Raw genomic sequence first — 26002 nt, forward strand, 5'->3', positions numbered from 1 at the left:
TTTGACTGGTCATCAGTTAGCAAAACTCAAGCTTTGGAGCACCAGAATGTATACCAGAAAAAAATTTTTGAAATGCTTATATAATGAACTCAGGGGTTTGGTCACCAGAATTGTTAGGTGGGGCTATTGCCTCCTAACTTTTGCTTCCCACAGTCCAAGCTTTGATGCACAAGGTTATGGTTGATTACTTTTTATTGCATTCTAGTGGGAACTCGTTTCTCCACCCATCCTCATTCTCTGTGGTCTCAATTCCCCATTGTTCCTTGGGTCTGAGGATGCAGCTGGATCTGAGAGTGTGAGACGCTGTCATTTAGTACATGAACTAAAGATATAATCCTGTTTACTACTTTTTTTGGTCAAAGCAAAAATAATGCAAGAGTTATGTGAACACAATGTTTATTACATGTATAGAACTGAATATGCAGATGTTTATCATCTGGAAGCTTTGGGAAACTGGACTTTGATAATTTCCATGTAATGAATCCATTTCTCAAAAGCATTTTTTTCTAAAACACACACACACACACACACACACACACACACACACACACACACACACACACACACACACACTGTTCTCTGTAACCTCCCCAGATAGATACTTTTTAAAGATCTTGCTTGTTAAAATGCCTGCCAGCCTTTTAGGGAAGTTGACAGTTTAGGTGGTTTCTGTTAGCAGAAACACGTGGACTCAAAGCTTTTCCTCTAAAATGAATCTGTTGTGTAACACCACAGCTGGCTCAGAATACAGGTGCGTGCTCCTGCTCTCCCTGAGAAGGTAGAAGAGGAAGAGACCAATCCAGATGAGATGCAGGGGAGGAGGAGACACCCAACAGCAAAGGCACTGTTGCAATCTTAGCCTAAACCACATCTCTGAGACAGAGTTTCTTGTTGCCTGCTTGTATCTCTGGGTGACCACAGACCCCCTGCTCTCCAGGGTGAGTTGTGAACTCTGGAGCACTACCAAGATTGGCTGAGAGCTGAAGGAGAGTCCCAAGGGAGCTTCAATTCTGCAGAACTATACAGCCTTCTTTACCTTACCTTGACCGGGTGCTTAGAGTTTGGAAAGTCAGAGGTAAGAACTGAAATTCCTCCAGGTAAGAAGACCCCCCTCTTAGGAAATGGACTCCTCCAATTTTCTCACATGATTATTCAGGCACTTTCACTTTTCCATATATAGGAGTCGCTCAGGAGCAAGCTGTGGCAAGCTGGAGGGTGGGACACATCCCGAGTTCCATCCACTCCCTCCCTTCTCAGCAGTCCTCGCCTGTTCTCACGTGCTCACAGGCAGTTAGGCAGAAGTGATCCCCGTGGCTCTGCCAAAGACAAGCCTGTTGAGTTGAAAGAAGAAGAAGAAGAAGAAAAAAAAAAAACTCAGGCAAAGTCACAGCCTTAAAATTATTCCCTGGAAGAAGCGTGAGTGGAGTAGTGTGAGAAGATGAATGGACCAGTGGATGGCTTGTGTGACCACTCTCTAAGTGAAGAAGGAGCCTTCATGTTCACGTCGGAGTCTGTGGGAGAGGGACACCCGGGTAAGTAGGCTGTCCTGGAATGACTGGAAAACCATCATTCCAAGCCTACACTGAGGGAGTCGCTTACAAATGGTTTTAATTGACACATAATAATTGTGCATATTTATGGGGTACAGTGTGTTGTTTTGATCCATGAATATAACATGTAATGATGAAATTAGGGTAATGGGCATGCCCATTGCTGCAGACATTGACTACTTCTTTGTGGTGAAAACATTCAAAATTCCCTCTTTTAGCCCTTCAGTCACCCTACTGCGCAATGGAATGCCAGAGCTCATTCCTCCTATCTGACTGTAACTTCGTACCTGTAGGAGTCACTTTTCCTAGAACTCTTCAGAGCAATGTGTGTGAGTTACCAGAAGGGATCTCTAGAGAAACAGCATGGAGTAGTTTCATAAAACAGTCCCTCCTGATGAAGCCGTGCTGTGGCCCACCACCAGCATGCCAGCACGGTGGGGCCAAGACAGGGAGTAGCAGCTGGCTGGCTAAGAGTATGGCACATGCAAAATGTATGATCAAGTCTTTACTTTTTATATGTATTTTTTTTTTTTTTTTTTGAGCAAAGCTTTAATCTGTTATCAATGGCCAATTTAAGTCAACAGAGAATGTTCCTGAAACAAGACCATGGGTGACTAAGTTTTGCATGTAAAACATATGCAACTTAGGCATGAAAGCCTGCACCCTGGTCGCTGCAGGGGTAGACCTCTAGGTGCTGGTGACTCAGTGACGTTCTCTAAGAGCAGAATAGAAGACCTAAACAGGAAGAAAATTTAGGCATTAGTTTTGGTCCCTGAAAAGTAGGTGGACTGTGACGTGGGGAAGTGAGAGAAGCTTCCTTGATGACGGTGAGAACTAGCACCAGAACATTCAGAGCCTCAAGTGTAGGACAGTGGCTCTCAAACTTCAGGGTGCTTCAGAATCCCCCAGAGGGCTTGTTAAGACACAGAAGCCTGCGCCCCACCCTCCAGAGTTTCCGATTCAGTAGGTCTTGGGAGAGGCTCCAGAATTTGCATTTTTGACAAGTTCCCAGGAGATGCTGATGCTCTGGGGTGAAAACCACACTGAGAACCACTGCTCTTGGAGACCCCTGGGGGATAGATGTGCAGACTTCTGTATTTAAGTACCTCTTCAAAATTCATTTGAGTGTTTGCTAACTTATTATGAAGTCTGCCCTTTTCTATCTTCCTTGCTCTTGTTCTTCCTCAAAGATATTTATCTTTCCTACCTTGTAACTTGGCTTTGGACACCTCAGTGCACTACTCCTTCCATATACTTTAGCCAGTAGTTTTTGATGGGTGGTAGTTTTGCCCCACACCCCCCAAGAGCATTTTGTACTGTCTGGAGACATTTGTGGTTATCACAACTATAGGAGGTGGGGTAAGGTGCTATTTGCATCTGTTGAGTAGAGGTCAGGCACACTGCTAAGCATCCTGCAGTGCACAGGACAGCCTCTCAACAAAGAATTATCTGGCCCAAAATGTTAATAGTGCAGCTGTTGAAAAACCTTGAATTGAGTTTTTTATGTGACTTAGTTCAGTTCAATGTAAATAGCCTCTTTCATTGTGCATAACTGTATAAAGTATCTAGGTGTACTGTATTTTCAATCTCGGATACATTCTGGTCAGCTCCATGGCTATGAACCTCATGTATAGCTTAGGAGAAAGATTCACTCCACGCGGAAGAAGTGGGTTTTTGGGCATGCAGTGGCCAGTGGTCCCAAGGATGGCCCATTGTGTGCAGCAGCAGTGTGTTCAGAGGACTGAGAATGAACATGCCAGCCAATCAGTTGATTGTTTTCTATACTTAATGACAACCAATCAGTTTGTCTGATTGTCCCTTGTACTTGCCATTATAATTGTCCAGGTAAGTCAGTTTCCATAAAGGCTAGGTGACTTTCTGCTTGTCATTCCATTGCTGAATTCCTCTCTGCTGGAAAGATAAAGTTTTTCTTTTCGGGTTTTCCAAAAAAAAAAAAAAAAAACCAGCTATTGGCTATCTTAAGTCTACTAAGTGATATTGATAAAAATTTTGAAAGCCAAAACCGAAATCAACAATTCAGAAGCAACCTCCTTGGCTGTTGTCTTGGTGTGTCGTGCTCTCTGGAAGTCCCTGCTGGACTCCAGCTTTGTTCCTCCTTGTGTTGGATTTCCCTAGGCAGAGTGGGAGCCTGTGAGCTTTGCACAGGCAGAGACATCCACAATCAATGATCGTCAACAAGTTTCTAGGAACCCTGATGGGTAGGCCTAAGGTGGCTAGCATGTATTTATTTTAGGATATTTTATCAGCGGAAGGCCTTCAGTGGTAGAGGTGTACAGAGGCGATGGGCTTAGACAAACCTAAAGGTGCTACCGGGGTCTGCCACTGGCAGGAGGCTAGATTTACAAAAAAGAAAAAAAGAAAGAAAGAAACAAAACACAACCTCAAACATATGTTTAGCAGTAGTTTCTAAAGGAAACATTAGGGAGTTAGTGAATATCTTTAATTACAGAATGTAACATCTGCTTTTGAGAGCCAAATTGCTTGATTCTGGATCTGCATTCTTAACAAAAACATATTACTCTATTAAGAGGAGACTGTGGGTTTTTTTTTTTTTTTTTTTTTTTTTTTGAGACGGAGTCTCGCTCTGTCACCCAGGCTGGAGTGCAGTGGCCAGATCTCAGCTCACTGCAAGCTCCGCCTCCCGGGTTCACGCCATTCTCCTGCCTCAGCCTCCCGAGTAGCTGGGACTACAGGCGCCGCCACCTCGCCCGGCTAGTTTTTTGTATTTTAGTAGAGACGGGGTTTCACCGTGTTAGCCAGGGTGGTCTCGATCTCCTGACCTCGTGATCCGCCCGTCTCGGCCTCCCAAAGTGCTGGGATTACAGGCTTGAGCCACCGCGCCCGGCCTTGTGGGTATTTTTAACACTGAATGAGCTAGAATATATGTAAGTAGATATCACTTTTATTTCTTAATTTGTAGATATTGACAGTTTGCATAACCCCAAAGCAAGAGTGGATTTTCCTACAAGCACCATTTAGTGCTTTACATTCTAGACCCTGCAGAATCTTTAAGGCAAATAGTGGAAGAATAAAATCAAATTCCAGCTCATATTGAACCCTTGTCAGTCCCACCTTAATTGAAGAGATCAAGCTCAGCTCTAAGGACACCTGGCTTTCAGGAGGCTGAGTGACCATGTGGGAGGATCTGAGAGCTGCTTATGGAAGTATTCTGCAAATAGCAATGATGTATAGGGGATATCTTGTAGAATTCTTATGGGTGGAGTGATGTACTTGGGTGCGGTGTTTTATATACGGTGCATTGCATCTTGTGGAACCTGCCATGCAATGCAACTGTTTGAGCCATCTGACTTTACCTCTTGGCAAAGAGGTAAAATTGACTTCTTAACTATTTTTAAGTTCATTTCCAGGACTTTTCTAGATGTTAGAAGTAAAGGAAACATGATGAGGAATGAGAGACTTTTTACTTAGAAGAATGTGTATGTGTTTGTATATATGTGAGTTGCTTTAGACTCCTAGAAGAACTGATTTTGACTGGGTACAGTGGCTAACACCTGTAATCCCCAGCACTTTCAGAGGCTGAGGCAGGCGGATCACTTGAGGCCAGGAGTTCAAGACCAGCCTGGCCAATGTGGTGAAACGCCATCTCTACTGAAAATGCAAAACAAATTAGCCGGGCATGGTAGTGCATGCTTGTAATTCTAGCTACTTGGGAGGCTGAGGTGGGAGGATTGCTTGGAACCCAGGAGGTGGAGAGTGCAGTGAACCGAGATCGCACTACTGCACTCCAGCCTGGGTGATAGACCGAGACTCCATTTCAAGAAAAAAAAAAGTTATTTCTTTTTTAGGGCATTCTGTGACTTTATATAATACGTGTCATCCAAAATTAGGCAGGAATGGAAAGAAATAAAAATTTCAAAGTGTTTCTAATTTCTTATACTTTAAAAAAGTGTTTTCCCTCTGGTAGATAAGTTGATATGTAAACTGAAAAGATATCTAATTATTTTAACATTTCAATTTGTTATCCCTAATGTTTTTGTGATTCTGACCCATATTTGCTCTTGCCCAGATAAGATCTGTGACCAGATCAGTGACGCAGTGCTGGATGCCCATCTCAAGCAAGACCCCAATGCCAAGGTGGCCTGTGGTAAGAAACACCCGATCCCTTCCTGCTGGAGACCTAAGTGGCTAGACTGAGAAGTTAATCATGGGCAGAAGACAAACGAGCCATACTCCTCAGTTCCAAAACCCATGTCCTCTGCTCTGCAGTAGATTTCTCAATTATGAGACTTCGCCTGTGTAATAACAGGGAGGAAAAACATTTCTAACCATGAAACAAATAGATAATTATTTTTAGCAAGAATCTGATGTTAGATGTCATAGCAACCATAAATAGCAGAGGGTTGGACCAGCACATGGCCTTTCTGATGCTTGATCTCATTGGGAACAAGGAGGTCTTTCAAAGTTCTTAGGTGAATCTTCCAGATGCAATGAAACAGCTGGAAACACAGGTAGCTGCCTAGATGGTTGTAAGCTGCACCCTCATTCTAGGAGCCTCTGTTGGCTGCACAGATACCTGGCTTCTCTTGTTTTCTTTCCTAGTTTGTGGTATGATTTAGGTTTTAAAATAATTAGTGTCCCCCATTTAATAGCAACTGGAAGGCAGCATCTTCATCAATTGTTTTTCAATAAATCAATGGCTTTCCTAAGAGACATTAATGTTAAACTAAAGTACTGAAGCCCTGCCTCCATCTGCATAATTTATTGTGTCTGAAGACTCATGTAGGCTGAAGATCTTCATCTTTATTTGTGAGATAAGTTGTTTGGCGGGAAAACCTTTGCCTGGCTTAAAGCCCATGGCACAGTGGCAGAGTCAGGGACTCTGGAGCCTGGAGGGCCCCCAGGGTGATCAGGTCCAGGCTGTTCATTTTAGAGACAGGATCACAGCGCCCTCTGCATCAGGGCCTGGCCAAGGCCATGGGGTAGGGTTCCCCAGTGTGAAGACCGGAGTCCTGCTCTCCTTACTGTCATTGTCATGTCCTGTCCACTGCATGAACCCATCCTTCTCTCTCTGGTTGCATCCTTGCCCCTGTATTGAATACTACAGGGATTCATGCCCCTCTGAGGGTAGATTCTACCCTTATATTTTTGTAAATATCTGGAGAGAAGTTTGGCCTGCTTTGATTTTTTTGGTCTGGATCCCACTCCCTGAAGCCTGCAGTGGAGGTTTAGCAATGTCGGGGACGGGGGGTCACATGTGTGGACTACATTCTTTATGACAGCTACATACAACCATCATCTCCCTTTAATCCACACAGCAGTCTTATAAATAGCTTTGTTAAATAGATGAGGGAACAGAGACTTAGAGGGGTTAAATAAGTTGTTCAGGATCACCACTTATGACTGACTCTTTCCAAGACAGCATTGAAAGATGCTCAGTGCTTGGTGCTAGGATTTTTTCTTTTTATTGGCATTTCTATTTTCCTTCTGGAATCCATTCCTCGTAAGGCCCCTTGTGTGTTTTCTTTGTCCACACTGTGAGAGGTCTGGGAATATGAGCTTCCCTTTGCTGGCACTTGGCTGCTAACTCTCCCCACTCCCTTTCAGAGACGGTGTGCAAGACCGGCATGGTGCTGCTGTGTGGCGAGATCACTTCAATGGCCATGGTGGATTACCAGCGAGTGGTGAGGGACACCATCAAGCACATCGGCTATGATGACTCGGCCAAGGGTGAGGGCAGGCCTCCGGGTCCGAAATCCCTGTTACTCTCTGCTAATAGAGACCCTGATGCTGAGTCAAACCCGCGCCTTTCAGCCGGATGGGAGTATCAACACTACCAGGAGGAAAACACTCCTACACTCGTCTGTCAGGTTTCAGAGGTCAAAGACTCTGGCATAAGGATGGCCAACAGGTGACTATGCCCAGCAGGCCCAGCACATGCCCATCTGTTGTTGACTGGGCTTGTTTTGGTCCTGCCTTCTTGGCACTGGCAAAGGCTTTGGAAGAGAAAGACGCACTGAATAAAGGGGGCTGCCCTTCTTTGGGGACATGCTCCCTGCCAGGCACTGATGATAGTCTCTTGTGTTTTCCTAATCATTTATGTACTTATGCAGACGAGGCAATGGAGGCCTAGAGGAGTAAACAGTCTGTATGAGATCACAGGGTAAGCAGCCACTAGGCTCGGGACTCCTGTGCTTCCACTAAACATACTTCTAATCATAGACATGGAGCAAGATGACTCAGTCCAGAACTGGTGCTGACAGCAGACGAGGCTGGTCCAGGTTAGCACCTGTGCCACGTAGTGTAGGGCCACCACCCAGGAAGGGGCACAGGCCCTAGCAGAGCCTTGAAACAGATTCCAACATCTGAGGCTGGGCAGGCCAGGCGGCGGTACAGCCTGGAGGGCAGCAAAGGACCCAGAGAGCGAGCACCAGGTGTGGAGGGCCTGTGTGCGATCACATTCTGCAGGAGTTTCAGGGGCCCTTTGTCCCCGCTGGCTTCCTGGGCAGGGCTCCGGTCCCAATTGTTAGAGTCTCCACATTAGTCTCTGGCATTAGATGTTCAGGCAATTCCAATTTTTAAAGAAAAATCCATTTTGGCTCTCTGTTGGCTCTCTCCCTAATTCTCTGAAATCACTGTGAGAGATGTGGTGACCTCACACCATGGCAAAAAGACCCACTTCCAGGTCAGCCTGCCTAGATAAACACCTGTAATCAAGAGGCACAGAGAGAAGCATGACTTTAAAGGTGTTCATTTCTGCCTGTGTCACATAATGGTTGCTTGGGTGATGTGTGGCATCCTGTGGGTCAGGGTATGCAGAGATGCCAGACCCCCTTTGTAAGTGAGAGAGCCCACTCATGGTATGATGGTGCAGACTCACAGAGGTTCAGTCCAGCCACGGCCTGGCGCAGCCCAAAGGGCTCATGAGCAATTAATGTTGGTTGAATAGATGACAGTGATTTTGAGACTCAGTGGGAAGAGAAGCAGTAAGAGCCGGTTAATTCTCCTGGTCGGGACATGAGGGTATTCACAGAGGAAACACATTGTCCCAGAGCTGCAGCTTCCTGAGGCGTTACCACACGGAGCCTGTTCTACCAAGAAAAGCCAATTTGTTTATGTACATTTAGACCTTATTCAAGTGCAAAACTTATTCTGCATTAGGAAGGAGGGAAATTTTCCAGGAGGCAATGTTCCCTAGGAAGGAGAAATGAGTGAGAGCCCAGCCATGGCTGAGTTGGGCTCAGCTGGCTGAGGTTCCCTGTGCCCAAGTTTGTCCATTTACCTGTGCTCAATGGACAGGAACAGCCTTAGGTCGTGTGCAGTAACAGCTTTAGCAGGGTCTCAGGCCAATGGCTCCTCATTGCTCCTGGCTGTGGTGTTGCTGGGCTCATTGTCCTTTCCAAACCATGTACCTCTCCTCTTGGTCCCCTAAGTTCTGTTTTTCCAAATTCCTTGGAGCCCTTGCTTGATTTTTGAGCCCTGGGGAGATTCGTTATTTAGACAGACAGTGATTAGGTAAACTGTGAAATGTTCAGTGCAGAACAGGACAGCCTTTGGCAGTTCTTTAAAGACTGTTCATTGATTTGTGCATTCAAAAACATTCATTAGGAAACAGGAAGGTGTAAAGGGCAAAGGTGACCTGATACTCCTAGGGTATATGATGCAACATGAGGTGCCCGGGGTAAGTTCCTGGCATCATGTGTGATGAACTGCAGGCAGGTCCGGGGCATGCACTGAGGGTGGACATAGGGTTTGGGCATGTGGGGTGGGTGCTGGAGGAAGAATGTTCTAGGCCAGGGACCTAGTGGAGATGGAAAAGTATATCATGCTGATGGCTAAACCTGAGTTCATGTTGGCTCAAGGAGTCCTGGGAGCAAAGGCTGTGTCAGACTGAAAAGCTTTAGTTTTATTCCTTGGCAGTAGATCCCCACCTGAAGCTTGTACAGAAACAACAGCTTGGATCTGTGTGTTTTCTCTGTAAGTCCTTTCAGGCTGTGTGGGTAGGAGAATAGATGGGAAAGAACATGGCTGTGGGAGTTTGGAAGGTGAGTGTGTCACTATGCTTGACGTGGTGGGGGCATCCACGTATTCAGCCCCTTATTCTCACAGTCCCTGTGGCTGAGCCCAGCACAGCTGTGAGGAGGTGTGCACAGTCTCGGTGCATAGCAATTTCCTCATGGGGCTCCCAGGGCTGAGCTACTGCTAGTCCAGACTTTCCCAAATCAGTGCCCAGCGTGCCAGGGGTAGCAGGCCTATACCCTGTGCCTCAGCTTTGCAGATGGGAAAGGGCAGGTGGCTTTTCCATTTGCCCCAGACTCTGTGTACCTTTCAGGGTCGGGGACCCTGGCTCGGGGAGTCTGTCTGTATAGTTCATGTATACTGTATTTGTTCAGCATGTTAAATAGTTGTGTCAGGCACACAGCTGGGCTTCTGAGTGACAGTGTCAAAAGGGCTCTTGATTTTCTCCTAGTGCAGTGATAGCAAACTGGGTTCTGAGAGGTACCTGTGGGAAAGCCTAAGGGACAGGGTATGTGTCAGCCACCATCCTCAACCAGAGGAGCCTTGGCATCACCTTGTTTTAATCTGCAGGTCTCTGTAGGGTGTGTGTGTGTGTGTGTGTGTGTGTGTATGTGAACCAAGTTCTAATTGAGCACAGTAAAATACACCACGGATAATTTTGATTGGCCAAAGAATTCTACATGAAGGTGTGGGGCCTCTCCCATCCTGGGCCTCAGCTATGGGCCTAGACAGACCCTGGTTAGTTAGGGACACCCCACCCTGACACCAAATGGTATGTCGGGAACTGAGCCATCCATCAGGAAGCTCATGGCCCCCTCCGTCTGAGCTGTACCCCACTTAGACTCACTTTGCTTCCACCTAGGCTTTGACTTCAAGACTTGTAACGTGCTGGTGGCTTTGGAGCAGCAATCCCCGGATATTGCCCAGTGCGTCCATCTGGACAGAAACGAGGAGGATGTCGGGGCAGGAGATCAGGTAGCTCGCCACTGCATGTGGGAGCTGTGTGTTGAGCTGGCTGGGAAAGTTCATGAGCAGTGAGTTAATCACACTGAGGGGTGGATAACACAGGAATCACTCTCATCCTAGCACAAGAGCTGGGAGTGAGTTGAGTACCTCAGCTTCACGGCCATGCTGTGGATGGCTGTGGTTGCTAACACTGAGTTTGGGCTTGTCTCCCCCTCCTAGAGTGTTGGGGGTCAGGGATGACATCCTTCCCCTGCACGTGCCAGTGGAAAGTTCCATGGAGGAGGCACCCAATCAACGTGGACACACCAGGCAGATTTCGGGCTTGGAGAGAGCTGCAGTCCTCTTGGTCTATGGGCGCCGCTCAGCCTGCTCTCTCACCACAGGGTTTGATGTTCGGCTACGCCACCGACGAGACAGAGGAGTGCATGCCCCTCACCATCATCCTTGCCCACAAGCTCAACGCCCGGATGGCGGACCTCAGGCGCTCCGGCCTCCTCCCCTGGCTGCGGCCTGACTCTAAGACTCAGGTGAGCAGCTGAATGACCCCGGGAGAGCCGTAGACAGAAGCTTTAACACCCCCAAATCTTCTTGATTCTGTCATTTTTAAGATCAAAATATTCAGTCTAGGCACTCAAAGAATGGTCAGTTTTGAAAAGAACTATTTATGTGAAAAATCTTCAGCTGGAGATGCTTCTCACATTCTATTATAAACAGTTTCAAAAATACAGAAAAATGGAAAGGGGAGTTCTGGGTTTTTTTGTTTGTTTGTTTGCTCATTAGCAAACATTGACTAATGAGTCCCCAAATCCTGCCACAAACATACTTCTTAACTGGCTTCCATATTTCCAGACCTTTTTGTCCTGAACAGGCTATCTGTGCTGTGTCTGTGCTGTGTCTGTGCTGTCTGTCTGTGCTGTGTCTGTGCTGTCTGTCTCGTCATGGCCCTTTTTCTTATCTTTTTTTCTCATGAAAAGGCTTTACCTCTGTTGTTTCCAGCTCCAACCCCATGGGCCCTGACCTCTCTTCTCTCTGCAGTGTTGAAATCAACCGGAGGCCTATATTTGAAGGCTGGGATGATGCAAGTGTTAGCAGAGACACAGGCCTCCTAGCACCTCACTCCTGTATCCCCTCCCTGCTTAACCCCAATGACCCCTCTTGTGATTCCCAAGTTCCCAGCACTTCGTCCTGCACAACCTCTCTCCCTGTGTCCATGTTCATGGACCCCCTTCTCACCTTCACATACTCAGCTCCCACATCTCCCACCTGTGGGTTTCTCTGGTCACCCTCCAAGCAGATGGGCCCTGAGAGCCTGCTGTGTGCAGCACCCTGCCACCTCCTGCCTGCCTTTCCCCAATCCTGTTCAGTGCCATCTCTCTCCACCTACCCATGTCCCCAGTTTGCCCCAGTTTGCCCCATCAAGCACTCCTCTCACTCCAGTCCAGCCTTCCCCAGGGCTTCTATCATCCCAGCCAGGCCAGGATCAGTGCCCTACCCTCCCAAAGGTTCTCCCTGCTTGGAAATTCCAGTTAATTTAGGCTTCATTTTTAACTTCCTAACATCTATTCAGTGTTTTCTACAACTTTTGGCTTCCTACAAGAGGACAGGGGAAATCCACTTGTTATTCTGGCATTCAGAACCTTTTATGGTCTTCCAACTTTACCTGCCTCTGCCTGCCCCACCCCATCTTTGCTTAATTGACATCATTTCATTCATGGTCCCCTTGTTTCTTAGGGCTTTGCTTTACCCGGGCTCCCTCTCTGGTCCTCACCTGTCCTTGAGTGGCCAGCAAAGTTCTACCCCTTCTGGGATGCCATCCCTGGCCACTAGCAGACAGCGCCTTCTCTTGTCCTGCACTTGGAATCTGGAACCCATGGTGCTATAGCTCAACGTGCTGTGTGTGGCTCCATGTACAACTCCAGCTGTACAGAGATGGAGTTCCTTCTTGCGCAAGTGTCAGGCCATGCACAGGGTAGAGGTTGCATACTGGCTGTACTGGGGCAGGGAAGCGTGCTTATGCCCAAAGGGAGCCTTTCCTTGGGACTTCCTGTGTTATCCATGTGACCCACCCAAGGGAGGATGGGAACCATCAGCATTCATTGGGTGTTCTTGGAGGTCGTGGGTTAGGAGAGCTAAAGCATGTAGATTGTGATGGCACCCAAAGAAAGGGTCCCATGATGTCAACCTGCCTGTCCTGTCCTGGACTAGAATGGTGCTGCAACATAGAAGCAGGGCGAAGATTCACAGAAGGGGAAATCTTAGAACAGGGAGGGGAGGCAGCTAGTGGCGCTGACTGTTTTTCTCTTCTTTGTACAAGAGAGAGGAACAGAGGGACCACCTATTGGACCTGCTGAAGCAGGTTCATTGTGCTTAGATATGAAAAAGAGGGTTTCTAGGTTTAGGGGTCAGTCCCCCCACAGCAAGGAAGGGAGGGTAGGATGGGCTCTTTTAGGGCTTCCCTTCCTTTGAAGAATTGTCTTGAAAATGCCAATACGGATACCGGAGTCAGCCTCCCTCCCCTGCCACAGCAGGACCACGGACCAGCTCCAGTTGCAGGGGGTGCGGGCTTGCTGTGTGGCTCCAGGAGGCCCCTCGCCTGCTGGCCTCCAAACAGCCTGGCTTGCTCGACTCACTCCCTCCATGAGAGAGGCCCTGGGCCAGGCACGGCTTGTCTAGGTCCCCTGCTCCGCACCCTGTTTGTGAAGCAGTGTCTTTATCCAGCCGGAGTGCTGGCTGTGAGCAGGATGGGTCTTTCCACCTGAACAAATCCCTGCTGCTGATAGTGAGGCCTGGGTGGCGGTGCGGATGGCTATTTTTGTACCCGGTCAGAGCTGTGTTTTCCATGGTGTGTTTTTCCCCATATCTTGCTGACGTGATGAGATAAGCGCTGTGCTCAGGGCCCTTTGCTCTGCCACCCTGTTCTGCAGTTCTGCAAGGCCACTGCGTGGAGTCTACCGGGTGGGGGTGGAGTCACCCAGGGGAACAGTGGAGATGGCCTGAGCACGCTCCCCGGCTGTGCACCTTTTCCTGAGGCTCCATGCAGCAGACCCAGTCCTAGAGTCTGTTGCAGACAGTACCTGTCTTCCTGGGAGTGCCCTACCCCATATTCCAGCCCCTTTCCCAGGACCCTATGTGTGCACAGCCTGGCATTTGAGGGCTGCTCTCAGCTCATGAGATCTGTGTGCGTCGGGCCATCTCATGCAGATCTCACGTGGCCAGGCCTCTTTCTTCTGCTTCTTCTGGACCTTCCCTGTTGCTCCTTAGACCAGGCAGAAGTTTGTTACAGATCCAGGGTTTGATGGATACCTGAGTAGCCTTGGGGAGGTAGAGAGCTTGCTGCAGGCACAGTCCCAGGGAGCCACTGTTTGCTGCCCCATGGTTCTGTCCAGGCCCTGGGATGGGAGCAGTCCCATGCCCACTGGCCAGTGTTCCTCCCAGGGTCCTCTGGCAGAGCTGCACCCCTGCAGACACCACATGTTCCTAAAATCCTCTGAGCCCTGCTCTTGTGGGTCCATGCTGCTTTCAGCAGTATTGGGCCTGTGGCCAGCACAGGGTCTTGAGCGGCAACCAACCTTCTTCTCGGAAGAGCCCTGTCTACCAGCCTGTGCAGCTCCAGGTCAGGTCCCAACTCTTCCAGCTGTGTGATCTTGACTAAGACATTTACATTTTGGATCCTTGGCTTTCTTATCTGCATCACTGGCAGGAGGACAGATACCTCCTGGGCTATAGAGGGTCAAGAAAGGGCTTTGGCCATGGGGACATTTGCTGGCACCTGGAAATGTCTGAGACAGAAGAGGGGTCATAAGTTGAGAGGAAACTCAAGTCTCCAAGCAGTGCTAATTGTGGTCCCATGTGGGAATAGCTGGGCCTTACACCCAGTCCCCCCACAGCACCAGGCAAATTTTTGAATGTAAGAATATGTCAGATTAACTCCCCCAATACCCTTTGAAGACAGGAGGCCCCACTTGGCTCCTGGGAGCCCTGCCCACCTCCTCCTGGGTGTCTGTGCCTGGCCACCATGTGCCATTCGCTCAGTCTCAGCCTCACAGTGTCTCCCCCACCCTTCTGATGGACAGGTGACAGTTCAGTACATGCAGGACAATGGCGCAGTCATCCCTGTGCGCATCCACACCATCGTCATCTCTGTGCAGCACAACGAAGACATCACGCTGGAGGAGATGCGCAGGGCCCTGAAGGAGCAGGTCATCAGGGCCGTGGTGCCGGCCAAGTACCTGGACAAAGACACCGTCTATCACCTGCAGCCCAGTGGGCGGTTTGTCATTGGAGGTCCCCAGGTGCATCCTTGTCTCTGAACAAAGCCCTGGTTTGTCTTTGTTACTGGGGTTGCTTATGTCTCAGAGCAGGAAAACCGTAAGAGTTAGCTTGGAGTGGGTGAGCTGGCTCTGGCCATGGACTAAATGTAAAGCTGGTGAATTTTAGCCTCTGTACATTTAGTGCGGTCTCTGGGGAGGTCTGCTGTGTGTCTGACAGTATGTGAGAAATTGGGGACATGCCCCTAGGATTCCTCCACTTAGCACCGCCGGGCCCTCCCACTCCTGCCATCTCAAGTGACCACGACCTTACCCATGGCTGCTGTGCCTCGCCCTGCTGTGGTGCACATTCCCCGCTGCAGCATTTGCACGTGGCCAGCTGTTCCCTGGTGGCTGTTTCCAGATCTTCACCACAGGCTGCCTCTGGCTGTTGTGGGTGCCAGGGTGGGGCAGGGTGTTTTAGACAGGGCGCCACTGGCCCCTCTCCTGTACTGCAAGTGTGAGGAGTGGAGGTTGCAGAACACTGCTGCCAGGCTGCTGCCCACTGCCTGGGCCCTCAGCTTGCGTGCTTTGCCACAGAGCTGAGCCCCATCCTGGGTTCCAGGAGCAAGTGGAATGTAGAAACACAGGGTAGAAGGAGGTAACACTTAATTGTTTTTTCTTGCAGGACTTCTCAAAGCCTAGACATACTAGTGTGAACTGTGGATCTCTAAAAGGGGGGGGGGGGGAGAGTAGGCAGACTTCCCCAAATCATATAACATAGAACTCCCACCCTTTTAAAGACATGACTATTGACTGGTGTTGCCCAGAGCACACTTGGGAAGTGGACAACATGGCATTTGCTAGATGGCATCAGCCAGGGTTGTATTTATGACAGTGCAATTCCTGCTTGCGGTTGGATCTCTCCATTGTGATGGACTCAGTAACAAAGGCATTAGGGAGTGGCTGTGACCCCAGAGAACCCCTGGCCTACCTTCTGCCCTTTCTAATGAAGCTTTGGCAGGTTACCTGATTTCAGTATGTGGTCAGTGACTGAGCTGGAAGTGGAGTCCAGAGTTTGGGGCAAAGGGGTCTTACAAAAATGTCTGTGGGCAGCCCCAGGACATCGTTCCTGAGTTGCAGTTCAGCTGCCATCAGAGTGCTTCAGCCTCCTCTAGCATCTAGGGGCTGGCTCTGCTTCTTATCTTGATTTCTCTCCCTCCGCAGGGGGATGCGGGTGTCACTGGCCGTAAGATTATTGTGGACACCTATGGTGGCTGGGGGGCTCATGGTGGTGGGGCCTTCTCTGGGAAGGACTACACCAAGGTGGACCGCTCAGCTGCATACGCTGCCCGCTGGGTGGCCAAGTCTCTGGTGAAAGCAGGGCTCTGCCGGAGAGTGCTTGTCCAGGTAAGTCCCCTCCACCCACCACCGTCCTGTTGCAGTGGAAGACCCCTGCCCAGCTCTGCCCTGAGTAAGGGGATGTTGGCCCGGTGGGAAAGCCGCACGCTTTGCCAAAGGTTGTGATTGTGTGATTGTGTTGGGCACTGTGGCCAGGGCTCTGAAAACCTGGGGGAGGGAAAACCAAAATCTTCAGGGAGAGGGGCACGTAGAATAACTGTCCTCGGTGAAGATAGCAGGAAAATTGCAGGGGAGCATGCTGGGCAAGAGACGTGTGGTCCCCGCTGGTCCCTTCAGAAGAAGGGCAAAGCTGCTGAGAGGGGCAGGGCCCACACAGAGGCTTCAGTCCCTGACGCTGCGCCTTGCTGGAAGGTTTCCTATGCCATTGGTGTGGCCGAGCCGCTGTCCATTTCCATCTTCACCTACGGAACCTCTCAGAAGACAGAGCAAGAGCTGCTGGATGTGGTGCGTAAGAACTTCGACCTCCGGCCGGGTGTCATTGTCAGGTAAAGTGCCATGCTCTGCTATTACACAGGACCTTGCTCCCTCCTTGCCCAGATGCTCACTTCACCTGAAAGGGAGGCAGAAAGGAGGATGTTTCTGCCTCTCAGAAGTGGGAGGGTCTATGAGCTCCTGGTATAGCACAGTGCATTCCCAGGGCAGAAAGCCTGGCTGTCAGGTTGAAGGAGGCTGCCCCAGGTTCCTGCTGGCCCAGCCAACACCAACTCCGGTGGGGCCATCTCTGAGCAGCTGGGAGGCAGGCGGAGATCTTAGGAAAATAATTATTAATATAAGGTCAGATGGCTCAAATGGCTGGGAATCGAGTCAGCAAGTCTATTCCCCGTTTCCAGAGCTTGGTGGTGTCAACATTGGCCTGGGCCAGGTAAGTGGAGTGGGAGGAGAAAGGCATCCGAAGGCTGGAGTTAGGTCCTGGTCCCTGAACCTCTGAGCATCCGTGGGGCTATAAAACGAGACCGTGGTATGGCACAGATAGGATGTGTGTACAGCTGCTGCGGGGAGGTGTAGTGCCATGTGAGGAGGGCTGTGCTACAGTTCGTTTCTCCCTCCTGTCCTTGAAATGGAGAAAGAAACCCTGCTCCTGTTCCATCTTCCAATGCCCTTCCTTTCTGCTGGACATGCAGGGATTTGGACTTGAAGAAGCCCATCTACCAGAAGACAGCATGCTACGGCCATTTCGGAAGAAGCGAGTTCCCATGGGAGATTCCCAAGAAGCTTGTGTTTTAGAGCCGGGGGAGCTGGGCCTGGTCTCACCCTGCAGGTGCCTGGTGGCCATGCTTCTCTTCCCCAGAGCCCTGGCTGCTGATCGCCTTCCCCACCCACCAGCCCTCGGGACAAAGCCAGGTCCCTCTCATTTAGCCTGTTCTGTCATCATCACGGCCGGCTGGAGGCAGGGGCTTCCTGGTGCTGGAGGTTGGCTCTTGATGTGAGGATGGGCATGGTGTTCTGCCGCTCCGTCAGACTGGGGCAATGTTAATTTAGTGGAAAAGGCACCCCGTCAAGAGTGAATTCCCTCACTCGCCTCCCCCGACAGCTGGACCCTGACCAGCTCCCCCTCTCTCCCCTTGTCTGTGCCAGGTGAGGTCAGGACATCTCACAGACCTCAGGGCTCCTTGTGGGCCTGGCTCCTGAGCCTCCCTTTCACAGGCAGCCAGTGCCCTGAACCAGGGTCTCCAGAAAGCCCTGGAGGCCAGGCCAGGCATGTGGCAGGGGTTAGAGCAGGACTAATGTCTCCTAAGCACCTGTAGTGTGCAAGGGACCCAGCTAATGACTGGGTCATTTTTTCTTCACTGCAACATGATGAGGTAGTACCTTTTATTATCTCATTTATAGATGGGGGAAAGCAAAACACAGAGTCTGGATAACTTCCCCAGGGTCCCACAGCCACGTGTTTAGGCCTAGATGTATAACTAGGAGCTTTGACTCAGGAGCCTGTAACACACCCCCTTCCCCACCGTTGTCACATGCCAGTAACAGGCTTGAACAATTACAAAGCAGATTCAGAAATGAGGCCATGGACTCTGTCCTGAAGGCCCAAGGTTACTGGAAATGAGGGGATTAACCCACCAGCTCTTGTTCAGCCCTGGGCAATTGTCTGAAAAATGAAGACAGAACCATAGGACTATTTTGTTTGCTTCATGTGTCCCAGAAGATGGCTGAGGGTAAGCTGGATACCTGGACCATCAGGGTGGGCTGGAGTTTGGGATTAACCAGCAGCTCTAGAATCCCAGCCCCCTGACCTCTCAGAGACATGCAGAGATTGGGTTTTTAGACTTCTGGGGTAAGTGGTCTAAGTCCAGTTCAGTCCTATCTGGGCTTCCTGTAGCAGAAGCAGCAACTTGTCCTAGCACAGATGGCCAGCCCCTTATACAGAGGCCCTCAGGTCTTTCTCCTTCCCTGGTCCCTTGTATCCTCTGCAGGCTGAGTGCATTTGGAGGGAGTGAGTGGGCCCTTCGGATGCCCCATCCAGGGAGGCTGGTGCTAAGGCTTCATGTTAAATAGGCGGGGCTTGCCTTCTGGTGTTGGACAAGCTGCTGAGATGTCATGAGGAGATTCTGCCTTTGCCAGGTGACTCTCTGGGGAGCAGATCTGCTCCTAAGGGGCCTGAGCAGTCCTTGGCCCACTAGGGTCTTGGAACTCACCTGCCTTTCCATCCATGGCCAGCAGCACCTGCCCCACCTGCCCCACTTGTCCTTAGCCTGGACCTCTGATAGCAGCATCTCTACCTTCTCCCCAGCTCCCAGGACCACAGGCTCAGGCAGGGGCTTCCATGGGCCCCAGGGGAACAGTGGGGACTCGGCCTCTCTCTAGGGTGCATGGTGCTGGTTTAGGCTGGGAGAGGCAGCCCAGGAAGTCTCATCTGGGGAGCAAGCAGCCTGCATCTGGGCCTTAGCTTGGAGCACAAAGACCCTGGCTTTCATTTTCTCTCAGATGATCGGAAATTAAGGCAACAAAAGAAGCCCAGCTCCTGGTCACCTAGGAAGCCTCAAATTCCTTCCCTTGGAGGGAGGGAGAGGTTTGCAGGTGACCGAGTTCCTCTAACTTGGATCATACTCAATGTGAAAATTCAGACTTTTATACTTTCCCTGCCCTCTAGAGAAATAAGATATTTTTTGTCAATTTGTTTGTATGAAACTAAAGCCTTTATTTGTTAATAGTTCCTGCTAAAACAGTGAATAAAAACTCAAGGAGCAACTACCCTATGTTTAGTTTTTCTCTGCAAAACCCCAGAGACATGACACCTGCTCTGTGTAGCATTCCCTGGTTGCCCGTCCCCACCAACAGAGGGAGTTAGTATCCTCCCCTCAGGGTCACCCCATCCTGTCCACATGGAGCAGATGTTTCATGGACTAGGTTTTTCTTGTTACTAGCAGCTATGTTAAGCCACACCACTGCCATGTTCATTCCTCACCACATCTCACCAGGGTTGATATTCTTAGGAAGCCCATTTTTACATGCAGGGCCCTGAGGCCCAAAAAGGGTTAAGACCAAGGGCAGTGGCCACCTCTGAATCCTCCCTGAATTCTGTGTGCTCTCCTTATGCATTGCTGCCCTTAGGCTGCCTATGCCTTATCCTGTGCCCTTCCTGCATGGTGTCTCTGTGAGGCTGGCTTGAAGGCAGGCTCAGGCCATGTCTGGAGTGTGGATAAGTGACTGAACTTGAACAAAGTGAGGGAGTGGCAGGGCTTCTGCAGAGAGAAGAGCCAGACTTTCAAGTGGGTGCACGTTTCCCTTCACTCATGTTCAGTTGTGAAGAGAATAAGCAAATGGTTCTTTTTCATTAGAAGATCTTCCCTGCCATGGCCCCTGGTGATATGGTTCTTGGGGTTTGATCAGAGCAGGAGGAAGATGGGTCCTGCATGGTTTCTGGCAAGCAGGCTGTGTGGACAGGACTCAGCTCTGAGGAATGTCCTGGTGCAGCCTGAGGCAAAGCCCATGTGGCTCTCCTGTCTCACGGGCGGACAAGGCTGATCTGGGGTGCCAGGAAGACCCAGAACGTGGCAGGGAGGGGAGAGAGGATGAGGCCAAAGGGCCTCACAGTCCTGTTTGAGACAGAACCTATACCCCTAGAAGACACTAGGTGGGCAATACAATGAAACATGACACATTACAGAGAAAAGCACGTTTCTCAAGTGCATACAGACACACTTATGAAACACACTGGAATACTTGCCTGGGGTAGGGGGAGGACTCTAGGTATAACATGCAAAATAATTAGTGAAAGCAAGAAAGAACCAATGTTTGAGCCACAAGGCCAAGTGTCACAGTGTTAGGGAAATGTGGAAGGAGCAAAGGAGGTTGGCAGGGAGCGGCCAGTGGAGTTTGAGGAAACTCAGGAGGGCAGGGTCCCTGGAAGTCAGGTGAAGACTGTTTCTAGAGCAGGGAAGCCGCCAACTATGCAAAATGGTTTTGATGGGTTACATGATGGGAGGCCCAGGACTGTCCAGTGAATTCAGCCACATGGAGGTTGATGATGTGGGAAATGGCAGAGTCACATTTAAAAGTAAATATGACTCCATCTCTCACCCCAATCATCCTCCCCGGGCCATCTCGTGACATTCAGAGTGTGTGCTGGGCTGCACGGCCCTGCATGTCTGCACAGTGCCCGCCCCTGCCCTCATCCTGGACTCTGCTCCCCCGCCACACACATTCCGGACTCCCTGGCTCTTTAGCTTCCCCCCACAGGCCAAGCTCGTTCCTGCTCAGGGTCTTTGCACCTGTCATTTGTCATGGGTGTGGGTGTCGTTCTGTCGTGGGTGTCGTTCTGCCATGGGTGTGGGGTGTGCTGCAGGCTTCAGATGAAATTTCTGTGTTTCCAAAAAGCCCCTTCCTTGATAGCCTCTCTTTCTACTCCATTCCATTTTTAGTTTCTTGTTCAGTGTTTAACATGATGTTCCTTGGAGCCTTTCACTTGAATCCTTCCACACCCATTCACTCTCCCTCCCACACCCATTCACTCTCCCTCCCACACCCATTCACTCTCCCACACCCATTCACTCTCCCACACCCATTCACTCTCCCTCCCACACCCATTCACTCTCCCACACCCATTCACTCTCCCACACCCATTCACTCTCCCTTCCTTCTCCACATAGGGGTCCTCCGAATCCCTGCAGTCTCCACTGACAAGCCACCCTCCACGATGCTCCCAGTCTCCCAGGAAGATGCTCCCAAGCACCATCCATAAATCATACCCAACATCTCCATCTGGTACCAGGCTATCAAAGGTTGTAGTTCTTTAAATGACTAAATATTTTCATTAATTATTAATAATGATGTTATGGCAATAATTCTATTGCTCACACTCTGAAGATGATGTATCAAACCAAGTAAGAAAACTTCTTTCCCCAGTTTCATTAAGGTATAATTGACAAATAAAAATTGTATGTATTCAAGGTATACAATGTGACTTGCTATATGTATATACTGTGTAATAATTTCCACAATCAAAATTATAAACACATCTATCATCACACACAGTTACCCTGAAAGGTTGAAGTTCTTTATCAATGTCAATGCTTGTTTGTTTATATCTGTTGCCCCCATGGGACTTGGGGCTTCCAAGGTCATCTGGCCTTGTCTGCTGTCTCATACCTGCCTTCAATGCAGGGCTTGGCACAGAGTAGGTGCTTGGTGTAGCATGGGTCATATCAGAGAATGAATTTGAGCTGTGTCCATCTGTTCTACCTCCTGAGCATCTCTTAGCAAAGATAATTCTGCAAGAGACAAGGATCCTGCTTGCCCTTTGGTAGGTCTTGCCAGGCTCAGCTGCTCAGAGATGTAAATGTCAATCATTCCACAGAGCTGCTTTTTTTTAAGCACCTGTTAAGAGCATAGCACTGTGACTATAAGGATTTATACTGTTGCAGGTCAGAGAGGACTAGAGAGACCAGTATGGGTGAATACAGGAGGGTATTTATTTTAAGGTGCACACCAGCTCAGTGGATTCACATCCAAAAAGCTGAGCCTTGAACAAAGACTGAGCAGGGTTTTTATAAGCAAACTTACAGAAGCAAAACCAAGGAGTTAATCATATACTGACAGGTCATGTAATCTATAGCATCACTGATGACTTGGCATAACTTGTGGCCTTGCATAGCTGGTGGCCTTCTAGCTGCATTGAAAGAAAAAACAAGAACTGGCTAAATACAGATATTTGTCCTTTTTTTTTTTTTCTTTTCCTTCATCCTTGCTTCTGAGGTGGGGTGTCTGGAGCCTGTTCCTTTGGTTTCAACTTCTCGAACAGCGTTATCTTATAACTGTCCTTGAAGTGAGCTTGCTAGGCAGAGGAAAACTTGTTTGTCTTTTCTTTTTAACCCTTGCCTTGCCACATCCTGGGCCTTGGCTTTTACTTTTCTTGGAGTGCATGAATGCAGTATTTATTATTATTTTTAAATTTCTGCCTCCGTACAATTGATCACTCTCCATTTTAGTTGCTTCAACCCTAGAAGTAACCATGGCATGCCAATGAGGGAGACACCTCATGTCAGAGGTCCCAGAGAAAGGCAACATCCAATGAGGGGCAGACACACAGGAGGGATGAAGGGGCTCAGGAGGTGGGAACTTGGTCTGAAACGTATAGGAGGTGCTTTGGAGTTGGCAGTGGATGGAGGAATGGGGGATGAGAGGAGAGTCAGGGAAAAGAATTAGCTCAGCAGGGGTTTGGTTGGGATGAAAGGCATGGGGTGGGAACTTTAGAATAACTTCATGCCTGTGGCAAATTCCCTAGAGTAAGTATGACTCAGGCACAGTATAAGAGGCAATGTGACAGACACCTGGTCCCTGGCCTATGAGGTCTTCGTCCTTCCTACCATAATGCCTCCGTGAGGAACATTTGGAGAAAGAAGGAACAAGGACTGTGTGGTGACTTTGGTTCATTTTGGCTCAGATGCAGAACAGTGTGGGTAAATTAATTATTCAATGGGAAGAAGAAATCAACCTAAGGGGACAGGAGAGTTTACAACCTCAACAGCGGAGTCCCTTTGATATGGGAGGTTTGTCAGACCCTTTCATGTGACTCTCATGGGTCAGGATGAAAATCAGAAGCCAAATAATTTGCTGTCTTAGTCTTTTCAGGCTGCTATAACAAAATAACATAAACGGGGTAGCCTACAAATTAGAGAAATTTGTTTCTCACAGTTCTGTAACTGGAAGTTTGAGAGCTGGGTGCCAGCATGGTTGGTTCTGGAGAGGTCCCACTTCCTGGGTGCAAATGGCCAACTTCTCACTGCATCCTCACACGGCAGAAAGAGGGTGAGAGAGTTGGGGTGCATGTGATAAGGGCACCAATCCCATTTATGAGGGCCCTGCCTCTGAAAGGCCACACCTCCTAATATCACATTGGAGGTTAGGATTTCAGCATCTGAATTTGGGGGGGGGACACAAACACTGACTCCATAACACTTGCCAAATCTGATTTCTTAAAAATGAAATTCTTGTGCATTAGGAAAAAGCCACCAGTAAGGGTAAAAGATAAGTGACAGAGTAGAAAATATTTGCAATCTGAATGGAATGAACTGCAGCTCAATAAGAAAGCAATACAAGCCCCAGTAGGAAATGGAAAAAGCTAGATGGATAGGAATAAGCAAATATAATCACAGAAATGGAGAAAGTCAAGAGAAAGTTTGCTCAATTGTACATGCTTCAAAAAATAAACACTTTAAAAAATGCAACATTGTATTTTGGCAAACAGATGGAAAAAAAAAAAAAAAAAAAAAAGAGAAAGGAAAGAAAAGAAATAAAGAAACAGGTTTTCAAGGCCGGGCGCAGTGGCTCAAGCCCGTAATCCCAGCACTTTGGGAGGCCGAGACGGGCAGATCACGAGGTCAGGAGATCGAGACCATCCTGGCTAACACGGTGAAACCCCGTCTCTACTACAAAATACAAAAAACTAGCCGGGTGAGGTGGCGGGCGCCTGTAGTCCCAGCCACTCGGGAGGCTGAGGCAGGAGAATGGCGTGAACCTGGGAGGCGGAGCTTGCAGTGAGCTGAGATCCGGCCACTGCACTCCAGCCTGGGCGACAGAGCGAGACTCCGTCTCAAAAAAAAAAAAAAAAAAAAGAAAAGGTTTTAAAATCCAGGGCTGGCAAAGATATAAGGAAATAGACATCCCCAAATACAGTTGACGGGTATAACTTGGTACAAACTTTCTAGATGAATATGTGGTTCTTCTTGAAATGTAAATGTCATGTTTGCCTAGTTTGACCTTGGGGTCAGAGGTGGCATCAAGACAGAGACAAACACTTTGCTCCCAGGCCTAGGGAATAGGACCCCAGGAGGGCAAAGTCAGTGTGTGCTGAATGGCCTGGGGGATGGGGTGGGTAGATCTTAGGAAAGCACCCATTCTGGGCCACCAAAGCACGGCTTCTCTCCTGCCCCAGGGTTGAGGTGGCTGCCTCTAGAGTGTTTTCAGGAGTGCCCACAGAAAGGCCCTGGGACACAGGGTCTGGCTGGGAGGAGCCCCCTCCTTCACAGGCCAAGGCTGCAACTACAGAGCCAATCACAGCAGCCTGAGAGGACAGGAATTCCCTTCCTTGGAGTCTGTCAGAATCCCAAGTGACCAGGAGGAAATTGAGGCTCTGGCAGGGGAAAACACTTTGGAGGACCACCCACTCAGAGAGCAGATTGTGTCTGTGGGCAGGATGGGAGCTAAGAGTGGGAGCCAGCTGGATCTCCCTCCACTTCCTCGAGATCTGCCCAGGACACTGCCTGGTTCCCGCTGCTCTGGAGGGACTGTTCCTGAGCTGTGAAGTCCTGGGATCCTGGGCTGTGAAGTCCTGGGATTCCTTTAGTTCTGAACTGTGTGCATTCTCCAGCAGGAGGGGCAGCCCTGGACTCCCAGGCTCTTCCCAGGCTTCCCAGAAGCCTCTCTGGGAAGAGTGGGGGCCACTGCCTTTCCACTTCCCATGGCAGTCCCTGGCCCTGGCCTCCTCCAGGGCTCTGCAACCCTCTCCAGGCCCCCTGACATGGTACCCATGCCCTCCTAGGGAGAGTAGGTGGGGTGGGGTGGGGTGGAGGACTCGACCTGTATAGATGACCCAGGGCTGTTCCAACTTCATCCTTGGGCTAAAAGTAACCCAGCAGCAGCTTCAGGAACCCACCTCCCAACCCCCACCAGGCTGACCCCACTCCCATTTCCTGGGCTTGCCCGGTCCCTCCCAGCAGGCACCTCCAGCTCTCTCCACCTCCAGCACTGAGCTCTACAAAGCAGCTCTGAACTTAGTTTTCTTCTATGTCTTTGGTTTTCTGTTTGTTTTCATCTTCAATTGTATATTTCTGCTCCTCTCTTAAAAGAAAGGAAAGAAACCACTTTTTAAATTGTTTTTGGACTTTTGCATCAAAGCCTTCACAGTTTGAGATATTTTAATTCGTTTTGATCTCATTTCTATTTCTCTGCTTTCCTTGTGTTTCTTTTCCATTTTTAACTTTCTGAGCTGCATGTTGGTTTTGGTGGCTTTTGATCCAAAAGGCTTATGGGGAGTCATAAAATGCCTATGTGATTGTTTTCCTCAATTTTCACTCATTTCTAGTTTCGTTGACAGGTTATTAATAGAAAATAATCTCTATTATTTGTACTTTCCAAAAACATTTTTGAGATTTTCATTGTAGTCCAAAATGGTGAATTTTAGTGTTATATGATCACCTGATGTTATCAGTGTATAGATTTGCATTTATTTCAATTTGTTAAATATTTAAAATTATATAATATATACATGTATATTTTTAATTATATATTTCAGGTATTTTGTGAACAGGGATTTTAAACTTTCCTTAGGGAAGCAACTGGCAAGAGAGAACAAGGAAGTGTGAATTCTGAGGAAGG

At 49.0% G+C, this 26002-nt stretch overlaps 1 protein-coding gene across 1 annotated transcript; it reads left to right on the plus strand.

The window, feature by feature from the left end:
* Positions 1–783: 783 nt before the first annotated feature.
* Positions 784–19378, plus strand: MAT1A (methionine adenosyltransferase 1A). Its single transcript, XM_017856259.1, has 10 exons — positions 784–1075; positions 1181–1532; positions 5599–5676; positions 7137–7259; positions 10411–10523; positions 10898–11041; positions 14588–14806; positions 15989–16171; positions 16535–16668; positions 17305–19378. The coding sequence occupies exons 2-10, from the start codon at positions 1439–1441 to the stop codon at positions 17405–17407; spliced, it is 1191 nt and encodes a 396-aa protein (XP_017711748.1). The 5' UTR covers positions 784–1075; positions 1181–1438; the 3' UTR covers positions 17408–19378.
* The last annotated feature ends 6624 nt before the right edge of the window (positions 19379–26002 follow it).

Source organism: Rhinopithecus bieti, unplaced genomic scaffold, assembly GCF_001698545.2.
Source record: "Rhinopithecus bieti isolate Rb0 unplaced genomic scaffold, ASM169854v2 scaffold_43555, whole genome shotgun sequence".
Taxonomy (NCBI): Eukaryota; Metazoa; Chordata; class Mammalia; order Primates; family Cercopithecidae; genus Rhinopithecus; species Rhinopithecus bieti.

Excerpts from the sequence above, each read along its gene's own strand:
- MAT1A (XM_017856259.1), top strand. The coding sequence starts at position 1,439 with ATGAATGGACCAGTGGATGGCTTGTGTGACCACTCTCTAAGTGAAGAA. Across the intron at positions 5,677-7,136 it reads CAATGCCAAGGTGGCCTGTG|AGACGGTGTGCAAGACCGGC; the intron begins GTAAGAAACACC and ends ACTCCCTTTCAG. Across the intron at positions 14,807-15,988 it reads TTGTCATTGGAGGTCCCCAG|GGGGATGCGGGTGTCACTGG; the intron begins GTGCATCCTTGT and ends CTCCCTCCGCAG.